The 17,824-nt window shown below is 35.1% G+C and overlaps 2 protein-coding genes across 4 annotated transcripts; both read right to left on the bottom strand.

Moving 5' to 3' along the window:
- Positions 1 to 200: 200 nt before the first annotated feature.
- Positions 201 to 8,353, bottom strand: cbx8a (chromobox homolog 8a (Pc class homolog, Drosophila)). 3 transcript variants are annotated; one of them, XM_063018947.1, is made up of 7 exons: positions 8,320 to 8,353; positions 7,460 to 7,551; positions 3,808 to 4,187; positions 3,618 to 3,661; positions 2,615 to 2,680; positions 2,460 to 2,520; positions 201 to 1,728 (listed from the first exon to the last, which is right to left on the bottom strand). In XM_063018947.1, the coding sequence occupies exons 3-7, from the start codon at positions 3,874 to 3,876 to the stop codon at positions 922 to 924; spliced, it is 1,047 nt and encodes a 348-aa protein (XP_062875017.1). In that variant the 5' UTR covers positions 3,877 to 4,187; positions 7,460 to 7,551; positions 8,320 to 8,353; the 3' UTR covers positions 201 to 921. The 3 variants fall into 3 exon arrangements, with proteins under 3 accessions (XP_062875017.1, XP_062875016.1, XP_062875018.1); XM_063018946.1 differs by lacking the exon at positions 8,320 to 8,353 and adding an exon at positions 7,774 to 7,839; XM_063018948.1 differs by lacking the exon at positions 8,320 to 8,353 and adding an exon at positions 7,774 to 7,839 and having other exon boundaries at positions 3,808 to 4,068.
- A 4,714-nt stretch (positions 8,354 to 13,067) lies between these two features.
- Positions 13,068 to 17,593, bottom strand: cbx4 (chromobox homolog 4 (Pc class homolog, Drosophila)). The gene is made up of 5 exons (XM_063018945.1): positions 17,434 to 17,593; positions 17,292 to 17,335; positions 16,757 to 16,822; positions 14,771 to 14,837; positions 13,068 to 14,366 (listed from the first exon to the last, which is right to left on the bottom strand). Exons 1-5 carry the CDS (start codon positions 17,500 to 17,502, stop codon positions 13,086 to 13,088), a joined length of 1,527 nt encoding a protein of 508 aa, XP_062875015.1. The 5' UTR covers positions 17,503 to 17,593; the 3' UTR covers positions 13,068 to 13,085.
- Between the last annotated feature and the right edge of the window lie 231 nt (positions 17,594 to 17,824).

The raw sequence follows: 17,824 nt of genomic DNA, 5'->3' as shown, positions 1-17,824 counted from the left end.
TGGTAGAGGTGGAGCTTGAACCAGCGACCTTCTGATTACTAGTCCAGTATCTTAACCACCAGGCTACGACTTGCCCTTAAATGAAGAATTAAATATAAACGATTTGGTAAAATCTCCCAAGACTAAATGTGTTTCAGTGACCAGTGTGACCAAGGGTCAGCAGGCACGAACATCTCGACTATATTAATGAACGTCAGTCGTTTTAGTAGAATAAAGCAAGACAATTATTTATTATTAATAATTTCACCTGCTAATAAGCGACCTACAAAGCAGTCTATACAGCAAGCATTTAAATCTATTCTTGTTATGCCGCAAAAAGCAAAATAAATCCAGAAAGTTTCCGCCTTATACAGTAACAAACACTCAACAAAAAAATAACACAGTCCATGTAACGTCCTGAACACTGGTTGTTTTTGGCAGTGTACTCATGAGTCACTGTCTGGTCTGTATTTATACTGACGTTGTGCTTTCACACAGACTGACATGTTATTATACACAAACTCTGATCACACAATACAATGAAGAACATAAATGAGATAATACAAGAGGAACTCATCCCTCACTCCGAGTTAAAGGTGCTTAAACCACTTGACATTGATTTTTATTGACAAACTATTTACTAGGCTTTTACTGTATGTGGTTTCCAGCCAACGGTGTTACAGGCTTACTGTGGCCACGGCTATTGCAGCTGACAAAGACAATTTAATTCTGGACACAAATCTTAGGAAGTAGAAAAATAAACTTCATTTTCATAGAAAATATGACTGAAAATGTATATATTTAGACTATTGATTTTTTTTTTTTTTTTTTTACATATTTACGTGACTGCAAAAAATACTGAAGTATTACAGACTAGAATGAATAATGCGTAAATAATATTTTATGTGTGTGTATATCAACTGATCAAGACAAAAAAACAAGTCATCTTTTCTCTTTAAAAAATCCTTGGTCTGTTGAACTCTCCTTAATTGTTACAGTCAAAGAGTTACTGGTTACATCTGTAACAGTAACCTTTTCAATATTATTCAGACATGGGATCCAGGATTCCTCACCTTTACCTTCAAGGTTGTGTGATGCTGGAAATTTCTGAGACAAATAATGATCAGACTGAAATAAACTGTTCTTGGAAAGATGTTTCCTTTTGGCGTGTGGATCCGATGGACTACTTGAGAACTGATTTGTCCTGTGCCTTAAAATTCCATGTCCTGTTGTACGCAAAGTGCTGCTGGAAGGACCACAGCTACTCGAACCACTTCCGATTTGTTTTGAAGCCCTAATAGCTTCTGCTTGAAACTTTTGCGTTGACTGGAAAACACTGCAGCCTGATGTTTCTCCTGGAAAATGCCTTCTCATTTTCGAAGGACTAAAATAAAAGTGTTCGTTGGCTTTTCTTTTTAATATTTCAGCTGACGGACGAGTACCTGAAGCATTAACTGAAAACCGCAACTTTGGTTTTGGTCCTCTCTTTTTTGGAGCATTACCAGAGTCTATAACTCTCTGTGCTGCCGAGACGTGAGGTCGTGGTTTTCTCTCTGGTTCAGGAGGTCGTACACAAACGCTTTCTCCTCTGTTGACAGTGCTCGGAGGGTAAATTGTGGGCACAACTGTTCTGAGCCCTTCTCGAGCTCGTGGTGTGACAACTGGCTCCGCAATGGGAAAAGAAACTTGAATCTCTCGTGACATCTCTCTTCTGAATTCATTATTTTTGGCTTTGGCCTTAGCTTTTGCCTGAGATATAAAAAAAAAGAAAATTGTAGGTGTCCAGTTTATACTGCACACATTTTAAATAAACAACACAAAATGCTTTTAGTAAAAACTGCAGAAATATGGGCCAGTGGAGCTTGTAACAATTATATGACTGAGGCCTCATTTGTGCAAAATAAACTTGATATGTTTTACAGACTTCAACAAACTACATTTATTGAATTACTTAAGGACAACTAAATATTGAAATAATGTCAACAATGGAAATAACCCTGGGTGATATTAAATTAAACTGCTATTAGCGGTACAGTATAAAAATATTTTCTTGTTATTTTTTTCGTGTTACACAGCCTGTAGACAATAGGCCTAGTGCAATAACACATTTTATATTTTAAGCTTTAAGTATATTTAGGTATAGGCAGTATGTTCTTAAACTTTTAGTTATAGTATAGACATGTTAATATTAATATTTTTAGTAATACAGTTTACAGCAAATATGTAAAAAGTTAGAGACAAAGGGTGGCATAAAGGTCCTAAAAGAAATCAAAAAGGGGATAAAAACTAAGAACTGGTGGAGTAACTTTGTTACTTGGAACAATGACAGAACATTAACATGAAGAAAGTAAACATATCATACGCAAAATGCATTGTTCTAAATCACACTTCTTGTTTTTTTTTCTCTTTTTATTATATTTAAAGTGGAAGCAAACTGCATACACAATTAATAACAAGAGCAATTCATTTATTTTGCTCACCAAAAAAGTCTCAGGTTTGGGTCCTCTTTTTTTTGGCCCATATAATTCCCTTTCACGTTCCCTATAAAAGAAAGCAGTCAATGCTGTTAGAAAACTACTTGTATTTGTAAAAGCATTTAAATTTAGACCATAAACATTTGCTAAAGTGTACTAACCTTTCCTCAAAAGCTGCAAATAGTCGTTCGTCAAGGATATTTTCCTCTGGTTCCCAGGTGCTGTATCTGTAGTGAAAATTGACTTAATTAGGATTGAAGACTGCTTTATAAAAACAGCATAATTAAAGCAATCCGTTTCTAGTGGCACAGTCTGAGCTGACTATTTGTAAAAGCATAATGATTGTGTAAAACCAGATTTTTTAAAGAAAACACAGGTAAAAAAAAAAAATACTTTTGAGGAATCTATTTCTTTGACAGGTCGTGCAGATTGTCACTTTTGCACATTGATTCTTTAAAGTTAGTTAATTCATTTTCTCTGTATTTTTATTAACAGTTAATCAGTTGTTAGTTTAAAATGAATATATATATATATATTTTTTATTTTTTTTACAAATTTGGCATTACACTGGTTTCTGAATTTAAAAAAAATACAAATGTGATAATTCGACTATTTAAAAACTAACATAAAAATTTTATTTATTTTATTAGGATTTTAACATTAACTTTGGTTACATTCATGACATGACCGGTAATTATAATTAGTATACTGGTTACACAAGATTTATCAGTGTACAAGTTTAATGTCAAACACAATCATGGACAATTTTCTATCTCCAATTCACGTCACTTGCATGTTTTTGGACTGTGGGAGGAAATCGAAGCCCGGAGGAAAACATGGATGGAGAACATGCAAAACTCCACACAGAAAGGACCCGAACCGCCCCACCTGGGGATCGAACCCAGGACCTTCTTGCTGTGAGCCCAACAGAAAAAAAATGAATCGAATGATGAGTTTGCACGGACTGACAGTTCATGTACAAACTGTGGTTGCTCTTATAAGGTCAGGGATGGTTCCAGCACCGATGACCGAATCCCGTTATGCTGCTGCGGGCGCTGAACAGTTAGCATTCAGCTCTGTAGCAGCGCCCACCGTTAGCGTTAGCCTGCCACACGCATCACAGCAGCCGATCGGCTCGATCACACCGGGTTTCGTTCCACTTACTTCAGTGACCAGTCTTTCCATTTCACCAGATACTCCATCCGGCCCTGCGGGAGAGCACATGACAGCTTAATACCACCAATCAATTAGCATGCTAGGTTAGCTAGCAACCGCTAGCGTTTCAGCGTTTAACTTGCCAAACCAAGAAGACATCAACAATCAGTAACGCGAGAGAGCAGAATGATCCACGTACTCTGCGTATGCGTCGCTTGATGATGGATTCGGCCGCGAAGACCCGCTCCCCGACAGCGGACAGCTCCATGTTTACTTCTCCTGCCCCGCCGCGACTCCTCTCTCCGCCTCAAGCCTCACCAGCGCAATCACGCACGCACAGCCCATAATACTCCCTCCAACACACGTCACTGCGTGCTAAACAGTCGCCATGGGAACGGAGTCGGTGGGCCCGTATCTGCTCGAGTCCATTGGTCGAACTGTTGCTACGTGAATGTAGTTGCTAAGGGAAGGGAGGAGTCACGTTGTCCTTTCGCGGAAGTGACGGACACCGTGCAGTGAAGAGCGCTGAGCTCGTAATGACTCCATAATGCTCGAGTTTAATCAAACTAGAATCAGCTTCTGCAAACATCATTTACATTTAAAGTTCTTCTATTAATCCAAACCCAACTTTAAATACATCAAAGAGCTGCTAACATTAGTTTCCCTGCGAGATATATATATATATATATATATATACACACATATATATAATATATTTGTGTTAATTATAAAAGTATTGCTTGTTTACATATATATATATATATATATATATATATACACACACAAACACATATATAATGTGTGATTATTAAAGTATTGCTTGTTTACATATATATATACAGTATATATACACACACATATATAATGTATTTGTGTTAATTATAAAAGTATTGCTTGTTTAGTAGCTTACATGTTTACCAGTGAACCGATTTTTTTTACCAGTGACTCAAAACCATTAATTACTTAAGTAAATCACTTTTTTAAAAGTTGCCTATTAAAGCACCAAGTTAAAACACAATTATGTTGTTTAATTTTTTTAAGTATTGCTTGTTTAGTAGCTTAGATGTTTACCAGTAAAAATTGTAATGTATTTGTGTTAAATTTAAAAGTATTGCTTGTTTAGTTGCTTAGATGTTTACCAGTGAACCGACATTTATACCAGTGACTTAAAACTATTGTTTATTAAATCACTTTTTTTAGGAGTTGTTTATTAAAGCACCAAGTTAAAACACAACTATGTTTTTTGATTTTTTTTTATCAGTATAGGCCTACAGTTACTGTTACAAATAAAGTTAGTATTTTCTAAATTCTTTTCCTTTCAATGTTATAATATTAATATTTTTCCACGTATGTCACAGACAGAATGCACTTCTGTAACGTAAATTCTTCTTATGGTTTCTCACTGCATCTAGGCTAAAACAAACGTCGTGTAAACCATGTTGCCTTTAAATGCTTTCGTTATTAATACTTATTTGTGGTCAGAATTTCGCATTTCCCCTACTGGCTGCCTGTAACTGGTAAAAGTATTTGGAAAATAATTGTTACCTGCCATTAACAAGCGCAGCTTGATGAAAGTCTAAAAGTCAACAAATTCAAACTCTCTAAAGCTCCTTATTGTAGGCTATTTACAGGGTAAATTGTTAGCTCGGTAATTTGTATGCATATTTTCGATCATTTTGACAGATAACATGATCACAGTCCCGTGTGATTCATTTAAAAGACAAATATTTATTTTATAAATAACCTGACCATAATTTTCGGTACGTTTTCATAGCTTGTATATACGTATGATTTTGTAGGGCGAAAATATATGTAATTTGAGAGAAATAAGCCTTTCTGTTCAGCTAGAAACACTCTAATACTTGTTAATTAAAAGCTTTTATTAAAATAAAATTGTGGACCTAAATATAAGTTTCACACAACCTACATATTTACACATTATGCTGCTCATTTTCTTACTTTTATATATATATATATATATATATGAAATCCTGCTGGTCTAAATTGTGGTTTTGCTGCTGCGTGTAAAACGCAAAAATGCTTTAATAAATGATGTGAAATGTGTCTACATCAAAGTCAATTTGGTTTTGTTTTAGTAAAACTGTCAAACAAAATTGATGTATAAATGATCACAATATTTCAAGAATAATTACTTACTAACCCAGAAAGAAATTACTGAGACATAAGGTTATTCTATTAAATACATTATTGATTTGATAAAATAATAATAATAAATGATTTTTTTAATTGTAATTTTTATAATAAAAATAAAAGTGTAATTATTATAGTTGTTATAATAATAAGAATTATTATTAGTAGTAGTATTATCATTAATATATTTGTTAGAATTGTGGTTTTATTAGTAAAAATAAAAATAATTATAATATTATAATAATAATAAAAAAACAATTTTACAGTCTATTCGGTTCGGTATTACGATAAATGATCTAAAGATCCGTCAAAGATCTTTTTCAAAAGATATTCGTTAACGCAACGTCTGAAATGTAACTTAACAATTTTATAAATATTAACATTAGTAATTAATAAAACCAGGTATAAAATATTTTGGAATAATCGATATGATTTACTTAAAAAAGATTTGAAACAAAACATTGAGGGGATAATATTTATTTATATTTTCCGTTTTGTAAAACATCATGCATCGTTTTATTAATATTAATTACCGTATTAAAATTTGTGTTGCTAATTTCTTCGATATTAAATAATTATATAAAATTACTCTGATATTGCGAATTAAAACAGGAATAAAAACGTAATGGCCTGAATCGTATTTAAATGGGTGAATGACAAAGATTTCTGAATTATAATTCATATCAGTGTTTAGGCAATACCTAAAATCAATCTATTTATTCATCCGAAAATAAAACGATAATTAATATGAGCTCAAATCATAATTAAATCCAAATATTTATTACTAAAATTTAAAGGTCAGTCATTCGTGAAAATGGCGCAATAAAGGCCATTTTATAGCCTATAAATAAATAAATAATTACATAAAGATCTAAGAATTTTTTTCAGGTTTATTGTGAGGAAAAAAATCGAACGGTTATTGAAGCACTCAGAACGGGTTTTTGCGTGACTAATCGGTGTGGATTTTTCCCCACAGCACTTTAAATTACCTTTGTGGCATCATTTATATTTATAGTCTATATATATATATTTTGTGAACAGAAGAAAAAGGCGTACAGAACAACCACGCATGAAATGCTGCATTATGTAACAAAACGAACTGAATAAATGAGAAAACTAGATGCTAGTTCTGGTGGGGTTTTTTTTAACCCTCTACTGCACACATTATTATCCCATCATGAAAAAAAATGTTAGAGTGTTTTTATCATTTACATACTTATTTATTTTTTTAAGGGGTTCTTTGGTACGTTGCCATATGGTAACATTGTGCAACAATGGAAATGGTATATTCATATGTTTTTATGTGCAATATAACATTTTATAGATCATACAACTTACTTTCATGGATTTAAATATTTTTGTTCACTGGAAAAACGTTAAAACCATCAGAAACTGTCTGTGTACAGTATGCATAAGTGTAAAAATTACAATTTTACTGAAAAATGAACTGAATGATTGTCCTTATTGAAAATATACCAAATAAGGTATACATGTGCATGCATCTCAGTGTGGAAGCTCTTGAAGCAGTTTTTCCTCCTTGGTAAGGCAGAGATACACTTTACAGCTAGTCACCATGTGACACTTTTCCTTTAGACAGAACTCAACACTAAGATGGTTTCCCTTTTCGTTTGCTGTACCTCTTATTTTGCCGTGTAAGACGATCTGCCACACTTATCTTGAAGGCAGTAAGCTAGACTCACTTTCATCAGGTGAAACAGCCACATGCGCCATGTTTCCAGCCCTACTGTCAGCCCTCTTTAGTCTTGTCATAAAACGTTGATGGGTTCATGTTCTAAACAAAAAAATACATTTATAATTTCAAACACACAAGTGTAATCATTCGATTCATAAAAAATCAATCGAAAATATTCAGGTGTCAGTAACTAGAGAATGCACTGGCTCCATTCCATTGTTGCACAGTGTTCCTGTTTTGCAACATACCTAATTTATTAAATAAAAAGACAATAATTTTATATAAACCAGATGTGCATGATAAAAATAGATCATAACTTACCACAGATTATTATAATTATATGCATAATTGGTAGAAATCTTTGCAGATTGAGGAGCCCTGACTCTGGAAATGAGTAAGATTCTGGGGTGTATAAATGTCAAATGATGCCATCCAAGTACATAACTGGTTAAAACAATGCCCCACTTTCCATGTAAGGGCAAATCAAGGTTTAGGTTTATTTTAAATATCCGAAAGTTGTAAGGAAATGGTATTTTGCCATTGCAACACCGTGCAGTAGAAGGTTACTGGTGAATAGACGGATCGGGTCTGAATTCTCCTCATTCGGCTGAGGCTGATCGGACAGTCGCGTCTCTTCTATCCAGCACGCAGCTGTGAGCTGTAAAATATCATTAAGGTTCAACCTTATTTGAAAGGTTTAGTTCATAAAGATCCCGAACGACATGAATTAACGTTAGATTAATTTGTGTTTCCAGATCTACCTAAATGACCCCAAAAAGCTGTATTATAAGCTCTTAATTAAGAAATCCACTCTGAGCTGACATGTGTAACAGCTGACTGGCTGCGTGGTATTAAACCAGGACTCACCTGACAGAAATGATGCTATCCGTGCTTTGTTTTTATACCTGGTGATTTTAAAACAACAGTAAATTCGTCTTGTTTCGTTCATAATTTGGTGTAGTTGTAAGGTAGCCTATTATTTTTAAAATAAAACGCACGTGTGGAAAAGCACAAACACGTAGGCTGATATTATGCTCACCAGATGTCAATACACGCCACATACACGAAGCATAAAATACAAATGTTATGAATTATTCAGTCCTGAAAGCTCATTTCACTTTTTTGGGCTTAATTTGACTAAATACACCGAATACGGGTAGCAGCAGAACACAACCTCTATTACTAGCCTATCTTCGGCTGTAGTCTAGCCTGTATTTGGCGTGTTCATGCACTCCTCAGCTGCTTGATGTCCATTTCAGGTTTATTTTATGCCCACACACACACACCGGCGTCAGCCTGGCGTGATATTTATACAACCTTGTTCAGTTCAGTGCATTAGCAGGACAGCCATTTTCTTTTTCTCCGACTGCACCGACATTTCTCTACCTCTTCAAAAATGGTTGCCCTGATGAACGTTTCGAGGCGCAAGTATCGTGAACGCTGCGCGATTCATAAAAAGAACCCTGACATGTCAGTTAGCATTAAGCTGCTACTTTGACTAAAATGGTTGTAATAAAAATGCGAGGAATAGACCTCGATAAAATGGAGGTAATTTCGACTCAAATACAGCTTGTCCGTCGCCGAAATGAAAAAAAACAATGTCTTCTTGTTCATATTTTGCAAAATAGCGTATTCATTCAGTTCACACCATGACAAACAGAACGAGTGTATGCTAAACAAACTCCCGGTGCCACTAACACAGTGTCACGTAATACCGAAATACTGTTTTAAAATCTAAAGTCGGAATTCGCTTATTCATATTATTTCCATTACTGTTAAAATAAAGTCATATTTCAGCTGGTCTCGTTTTGTTCTGCCTCATTTAGTAACCAGGTTTTACTAATAAACACTTTCTCATATGGAACAAAAATCATTGTTGCTCATTTGCACGCATTCATTTCAAGATACAGTAATTGAACAGAGCTGCCATGCGTCGTTCACTTTGATCTTCATTTCGGTTCTCAGATTTTGGTCGACTTCTAACACCAAGAGCATCCGTATCAAATAAAACTGTCATAAAATTGTAATTTAATTCCTTTCTCATGTAACACGCGTGACATAAAATATTAAAGTGTCTTAAACACGTAAAAATCTATTAAACATTGTGTGGTTTCTCATACACGAAGACATGGGACGTGCCACAATTCACACATTAAGTGTGTAAATATAAGGCATGAAGTGTGATTATCACATGGGAACTATATAAATACTGTATTAGCATGAGAACTTTGTGTGTTTTTTATTTAGAGACTACAGACTAATGCTAAAAGAAAAGGTTTAAACTAAAGACAAAATCAAAATTACATGAGAAACCAAAAGTCTGAAAATGTACACATCAGTTTTAAAGAACACAAAGTTGGGTGCAATAACTTGCACAGACTAGAAGCGTAGAATGTAAACATATGAAGACTCATTTTTATTTTCAGTGACCCTGTTTATATTCTTTCTGCATTGATTAAAGAGCAAACAATGCAGATGTAAAATTTTTTTTACTCTTACCATTTAATTTTGCCTATTAAAAAAGCTTCATTTCATTAGCCATGGTGGCCTTTCAGCATACCCATCCACATTTGTAATGTGACTTTTGGAAATATGTTGCTGCAAAAGCAGCTGTGAACATCTGTTTCAGACAATGTACCACCAAACTACAGCTACTTAAAAGATACTGATAGATTTAAGACCAAATAGTAAAATACAAAAGTTTTGGGTTATTGTATAAAGTGTTGTAAAGAATCCGTTCATGTTGCGTGAAAAGATATTAATAAGAATATTTTTTAAAAGGTGGATGAATTTAATAAATTTAATCCTTTTATACATTTTTATATATTCATTTATATTTATATATATATATATATATATATATATATATATATATATATATATATATATATATAAAGTTTCTTAAGACATAGTATTGTAATGAATTAATTACATATCTGAAATATTGTAGTTTCTTTGGTATTAAAAATACAGCTGTTGTTTTTGCATTATCAAAATTGTCTTAACAACTTATATATTTTTACTTTTTAAAGATAATATCTAGTGGGTATGACCTTTTGTATTTTTAGTTAAAAAAATCTGCATCACAAAAGTTTTGGAAATAATTAACTACTACTAATATTTAATGTTTCCTCATAGTGAATGTTTCCACTATAATAAACCAAAATAACTGTGCTGATACCAGTTATACCACTGACGCACAAGGGCAATCTAGCCTTTGATGTTTTGTCATAATAAATAACTAAATAGTATTTATAGTATTAAATTTATGACATACTGGTGGTATGTTAAGTCAATCAAATCACCAGCATTCTGCATTTAGCTCACACCGGCTTTCCTTTATGACTTTGTTTTTTTTTGTTGCTGACTGAAGTGAAGATGGTTTATATTTATCTTAAATAATAATGTATAGACTGACTTTGGTGAGCTGAAAAATATACAGTTCCATATCCATTAGCATGCATAATATTAGATAGATTGAAATATGGCTTACATAAGGATAAGTTATTTGTGTATTTGTGGCCCATGACTAATATTTTAGCCTGGTAGGTTGTCTCTCTAACTAAACTAGGTCCACACTTGTCATGTGGTAAGACATGTTTACGATTAAACAGAAATGCCACAGTAATTACACATGTTAAAACTATGAATGATGAAGCAGCTCTATTAAAACATGAATTGTTTGTCAATCAACTGTCAAAATACCTAAAATAGGCTTTAACTCTACTCTGAAAAACAAATGACTAATACTTTAGTTCCACAGAACTCATTTCACACCTAGAGTAATACTTTGAGTATTACGTAATGAGAGAATTCATTGGAGAATGTTGGAGAATTTTTTTGTCAATAAGTGATGTTTAACAGGCTGTCATGTGAAGCCATGCAACGTTTCTTTGTTTATTATGAACACCAAAACATTATGAAAACAAAACTTCACGTCCAGCCCCCGGATACTAATAACTTACACTGCAGTGACATTCCGGTGCTAAAGTTACATCACACTCAAAATAACACGTTTCATAAGGTGTGTCAGTGTTTTGGTAAATTCCACACAGACAGTCACATGTACATAATGGCCTAGCACTTTTAGATATACTCAAGAACAAAAACACACAAACAAGTCGTGACTTTACTGATTTATAAAAGATGAATTTATTAAATGTTTAGTCCATAGTTGCAACAGTACCGGGTGTATTCAAAGGGCAACATTAAAATAAATGTACATGGTATTTATGTCTGGTTAACCAACTTCTACTGTCATACTGGCAGTGACCCCAGGCACATAGTTTAAAATTTGGAGAACTAGACTATTGTAAAGATCAGCCAACTATTATTAATCACTCTGGTTCTAAATTAAGTTATGTAAGATATCTTTTTTGTCATATATGGTTGCATTTTAACAGTTCTGCTTTTAGCAGTCTAGTCATGGGCGAGGTTTCAAATGAATTAGTCATGTCCATATGGACAGACCAGTAAGTTCTGTTTAATGACCATCACTGCTGTTACAATTAGACTCCATCTGAAAATGCTGCTACGCTTTCTGTTTTACTGTTATAAACATTAAGACAATATGCTTTAAAACTATTAATGGTATACATTACTGTTTTCTATGGGTAAATTGTGACATGTTGACTACAGTATACAATATAATCTGCCTTTTTTTCATAATATATGACTTCAATTATGTAATACAAGTTAGCAGCAGCACAGAGTTACAAACTGACTAAAACAACCTGCTTGGTAATACATTGCAATTAGTATGTCATACCAAAAAAGGACATAAATTAGCACAGTTAAAAGATAATTGCATGAAAATAAGGAGATGTAACTGCTAAAATGCAGACCAAACTTTCTATTCTCTCAAAAAAGCTTTAGTATATTGTCCATTCGCTTGAAAACACCAAAACATGGGAAGTGTACAAGCTGATTAGTGTAAAACTCATAATAGTGTGAAAAGGGGGCACCACCCTGTTGATCAGTGTAAGACGAGCCTTCATCATATCTGACAATAAGTGCAACTTAAGCACTTTAACACTGCACAACAAAGACCTTAGAGGCTAGAACATCCTGCTGATCTGTGCTGTTGTGTCTGTCATAACGGAATTACCAATTCAGCTTTGTATGTCTTATTGAAGTTAAAATATGAAGAAAAAACCATGTAACCACAAAATACCCTGAAATCCATGTGACAAATACAGCCACACTTTACTGCCTGTGATGACAAACTCAAGAATTTGTATTAATAATTGTGTTTGCATTAAATGAAGCAAGATCAAAAATATGGTCAAACTAGTGCAAGTACTCACCAGAAAGCACACGTTTTTACTCAACGGCTGTTTGGTGTGCAAGATTTTCGAAAGTAAGTGCTTTTAACGATCTAAGCCCAGCATGTTTTGTCTTATTGATTTCTCAGAGCAGAGATTGTACATGTCTTTAAACATCCAAAACATGCTATAACTCTGCTTGTGCAGGACTCCAAATAATAAGAATGAAATCAAAATACTACACTGCAAAGAAAAATACACATTATTTTCTTTCTATACATGAAAAATTGTAGATACAAATGTACAATTCTTAGAAATATTACATATCTACAAATCCACTGTAGTCCTCTATGTATCACTTGAAAGGCATTAAATGGAAACATATTCTTTAAAGGTCACAGTCAAACAGTTCGTGGTGACATCCGTTATGATAATGTTACCTGAAAATGGCTTAAAATAGCTGACTGGTTCTTCTGACTTGCTAGACATCTCAGAAACATTCTCAACTCTAGTGTGGGTCTCTACAGCAGCTTCTGCATGAAGCCTTGTCCTACCACAGCTCAAGTCAATCGGTTCATCAGGAAAGGCTTCAGTTAAGTTGTGGCTAAAGTCACTGCTGGTGTTTTGGCCAGAACAGTTCAGGTCGATAGGTTCCCTCTGAGGGGAAACAATGACCGGATTGGGAGCACTGATACTCCTGGAGCTTAGAAACCTCTTACAATCGCTGCCAGCCTCTTTAGGCTCGGATAGATTCCGTTTTCGATGGTTGGTCTGGTTGTTGTTTGAGTCCCTTTGGGATAAGTCGTCTGTCCTAGGTGATAAATCAGTTTTATCCTGTTCTTGTTCCATTCTGTGGCCAGTTTCAGAGTCAAGTTTTGCTTTTGAAAGGTCAAACGTTTTGTGTGGTCCAGTTTGAACAATTTCGCTTAAAGAATCTCCGGAATTGTTAGAAGTGTCAATCTCCTGTCCTGAAGTTACTTCTACAAGATTGCCATTAATGTCATTCATAGATTCCTCAGTGTGCTTTGGTTTTTCCATTTTAGAAGAATCTGCATGCTTTGCTTTGGATGACTGGACCCCATTGTCCATGTACTTGCTCATGACAATGACAATTCGGCCATTTTTGTTTTTGTTCCTGATGATCTTCATCTTACTGCTGACAGCACTGGAAAGTGACGACTCTTTGAAGTTTGTCTTTAGCTTGTGCTCCTCTTTGTTTGTAGTAGCAGGTAGTTGACTATGTTCCATGGCCAGATCCTTCACTTTATTTAGGTTGCCAGTGTCCTTGTCATGCAGCCATTTCTGTTGCAGGGCTTGAGAATGCTTCCAGCCCTTAATAGAGCAGTCATGCCCTTTGACCTCTTTAGGCTTTGTGGTTAGTTGGTCATACATCTTGGGGTCTGGCTGGTAATGGTGGTGCTTCTTGCTGTTTAACTGGTAAAAGTGCTTCTTCTTGCCATTTGTTTGTGCTTCAGCTGGAATCTCCTTGCTGTTGGGCTGGTACTGGTGATGTTTTTTGCTGTTAAGCTGGTAATGCTGAGGCTGTGATCGGTGAATCTGAAGGGAATCGATTTTCAGCTGGTTCTCTTCGTCCGGGGATGAGTCATGAAGATCTGCGAGGATGCTAGATCTTCGTGCAAATGCAGGTAGCTGGAGGAAAAAGAAGAACTTAAATATAAATGTATACACATACAGGGACCAGAAAGGAAAAATCTGGCTATTAATCAACAGAATGCTAGACACAGCTGGTAGCTGCACAGCAGTAGTTATACATTTTAAATGTTAGCTGGACAGCAGTAGTTATACATTATGTATCTTTGACACTATCATTTGTCATCCAGCAGCTTAGGACATTAGGAGCGAAGAGCCTTCAGCATACAAAGTTACTCATTTATCATAATGCCCCCATGCTTCACAGACAGCAATACAAATATAACCTCGCAATAAATAGTGTGCCTTAGCAAACCTTACAACAATTTTTGTACACCAGTGAAGCCAGAATAACTAAAGCTAATATTTCTGAATAAACAAAACATGGGTGGGTTAATGCTTACCTGGATGAGAAGATGTTTAGGTTTAGGCCCCCTTTTGCGATATCCCATTTGCTGCTCTTGTCTCTCCCTTGAATAAAAAAAAATTGTTTAAAGACAGATAATGGCAGTGTACAAGTTCTTATACACTCCAGTAGTGTTCAAGCTACTTAAAATTCAAGAAAATATTTAACCACATTTAGAAGAATGCTTTATTTAACTTTCAGTTATATTAATCAGTTTGGCTCTGAATGATTAAAGCACTGTGTAGGCATTGTAAAAGCCCAATAGGAAAAACAAACAAAATAGCGAAACTCAATGCCTAACATTCCTATGATTTCTGAATTACAAATACAGCTGTCTTATCACCTTAAAATGTAATGGTTCATTTATGAAAAATGCAGTTAAGTAATGCAGTTAATCTAAAACTACGCTCTCAATAGGCAAGTTTATGTTCTCTTCCTTTAAAATGAATTCCAATTCATTTAAATTCACCAAGTACTAAACAGAATGATTAAAACAAATATTTAAACATGTAAAACTTATCTTTTTAGGCCAGAATTAGACTGTGCATAAGATCAGGAAATATCCAATATGTGTAAACAGTTTCTATTACACTCTATTCTATTACACTATATACTATTGTATGTTATAGTAGTAATATAATATGATGGGGCCAATTACATTAGACCAGTGGTATTGAAGCTGTGGGGTGGGAGTGAATCAGCAAAAATATATATATATATATATATATATATATATATATATATATATATATATATATATATATATATATATATATACATATACATATATATATATATATATATATATATATATATATATATATATATATATCTTACAACTCATGACTTTTAAAATGTAAAATGACTGTAAGGTCTATATGTGTGTACATTGTAGAAGTTTATTTCCATTACTGCCAGTATAAAATGTAACCATCAATCAGTAATTGTTTTAATTGTTCTAATTTTTTTTTTAATTTTTTTTCGTGTTACCATCCTCAGGGAGCACAATCTGGTTGCTGTTTTTTTTATCTCCTACTCGCTCCCAATGTGTTACCATTTCTTGTCTAACTATGTAAATTTCCCCATTGTGGGACTAATAAAGGATTATCTTATCTTATCTTATCTTATCTTATCTTATCTTATCTCACCTTTTCAGAACTCAAAAAGAAGGCAGCACAGTTTTACTAAAACTAATACTAAACAAAATGATAAAAACAAAAACTTTTAATATTTAATTTAATGTTACTCACATGTGATATATAGAACATTGAGTCGTTACTTTAATTATTTACATTTTCAGTGTTTAGTACATGCTTTTATCCAAAGCAACTTACAGGACTGTAACAGTATACTGTTCAAGCAATTGTGGGTTAAAGCCTTTCTCAACGGCCCAACAGTGACAACCTGACAGTAGTGGGGCTTGAACCAGCAACCTTTTGATTACTAGTCCAGTACCTTAACCACTAGACTACAACTGCCTACAATTATCTAATAATTTGGCAAATGCGCCTGTGTCAACAGAGACACATGAGGCGGTTTTTGATGGTGGTAGAGTTTGCTACTGGGCTCTTTTGTGTATTTTTTCTCAATAGTTTAGGACTTAAATTTAAACTGTAAGATTTCTTTAAGTTTGAAAGTGAAAGCATTACAGAGTCGTGTCCCTCTAAGGTGGCACATTTCTCCTCAGCAATGCAGACAAATAACGAGTAAATGCCTTCTTATTTATTTAACGTCAAAAGGTGCTTTTCTTCATTGTCAGTCTGTTTTGCAAGACTTGGAATAGCACAAGTGAAGGAGTGTTTGGTATAAAAACAATGTATAATGGTGAAAGCAAGGCGAGAACCAAGACAGGCTTTGTGGTTTTTGTAGGCCTGGCTAAAGGGGCCGCCATCAATCTTCCACTCGAGCCTGTCGGAGATGGGCCCCGCCCCCCGTGACCATATAAGGGCATGGACTCAAGTTCACTTAACCCGGCTTCACTCACCTGTTTTGGAAGGCGACGAGAAGGCGCGGGTCGAGGATGTTCTCCTCCGGTTCCCATGTGTTATACCTGTGAGCGTGAATAAAATATTAAGAAAGTCATTATGATACAATTATGATTAGCATTAAATAAAAAAAGATGTAGCTCATTGGTCCTTAAGAGTGTCCAGATCTTAGTAGAAATCCAACAAACAGGCTAAGATATGGACTATTCAAATAAACGCACGGATAAGAAACTTGGTCACGATTTGCGCAAAACAGCGCCTGTCTTCTTCTTTCAGAGCTGCATTTCGCAAGGCAACCCGGTGGCCATTTTAAACGTCTGGTACTTTGAAATAGGATTACTGGCTCTGCAGAAATATTTAAAAATAATTCGGATATGTTAGAGTTGTATCCTCTCTGAGTTTGCATAAATTAGTGATGGAATCCGAGGCTCCGTTTGAAACGCACACGCATGCACACGGCACAACCAGCGCACACACACACACACACACACCATTCGATTAAGAAAAAAACTCAGAAAGAAAATGACTACTTACTTGGGCGACCATCCTCTCCACTTCACCAGATATTCGGTTCGACCCTAGAATCGCAAAGCACCCGTGATGAGTTTCTGATCTCAAAACCATCCCGACATCCTAACCGTCTGCACCATTAATAATGCGAATAATCGAAATGTACCTTCCGTGTGCGCTTCTTCTCGATGCCCTCCACCGCGAAGACGTGCTCTCCGACGGCAGGTAGATCCATTTCCAGCTCCGAGCCTGTCGAAGCGATTTTCTCCTCGTTGATGCTTCGGCGGTCACTACAGGATTTTCAATCGAGTTATACAGCTACTGGCAGAGCTGATTTTTCCCTCCAGCCCTCCAGCCCTCCCTCTCCGGCTCTCTCCCTCTCCCTCTGACCCTTGCTCGTATTTCGGTGCTCGTTAGCAGTAAGCGGCTGAAATACACTCGCTGCTGTCGCTACAGAAAATAGTTGGCGCAATAGGCAGGCAGGCAGGCAGGCAAGTGACGTCAGATGGAGGTGGTGGTGGTGGTGGTGGGGGTTCAACTCAAAGCCCAGGGGTGCA

Source organism: Trichomycterus rosablanca, chromosome 22, assembly GCF_030014385.1.
Source record: "Trichomycterus rosablanca isolate fTriRos1 chromosome 22, fTriRos1.hap1, whole genome shotgun sequence".
NCBI classification, from domain to species: Eukaryota; Metazoa; Chordata; class Actinopteri; order Siluriformes; family Trichomycteridae; genus Trichomycterus; species Trichomycterus rosablanca.
The sequence above is the reverse complement of the archived record's forward strand: the minus strand, read 5'-3'. Positions and strand labels throughout refer to the sequence as shown.

Coding starts and splice junctions, on each gene's coding strand:
- cbx8a (XM_063018947.1), bottom strand. CDS start 3,876: ATGGAGCTGTCCGCTGTCGGGGAGCGGGTCTTCGCGGCCGAATCCATC. Junction 3,662..3,807: donor TCAAGCGACGCATACGCAGA/GTACGTGGATCA, acceptor GCTCTCCCGCAG/GGCCGGATGGAGTATCTGGT. Junction 2,521..2,614: donor TTTGCAGCTTTTGAGGAAAG/GTTAGTACACTT, acceptor TTTCTTTTATAG/GGAACGTGAAAGGGAATTAT.
- cbx4 (XM_063018945.1), bottom strand. CDS start 17,502: ATGGATCTACCTGCCGTCGGAGAGCACGTCTTCGCGGTGGAGGGCATC. Junction 16,823..17,291: donor TGGAGAGGATGGTCGCCCAA/GTAAGTAGTCAT, acceptor TCACGCTCACAG/GTATAACACATGGGAACCGG. Junction 14,838..16,756: donor CTCGTCGCCTTCCAAAACAG/GTGAGTGAAGCC, acceptor TTTTTATTCAAG/GGAGAGACAAGAGCAGCAAA.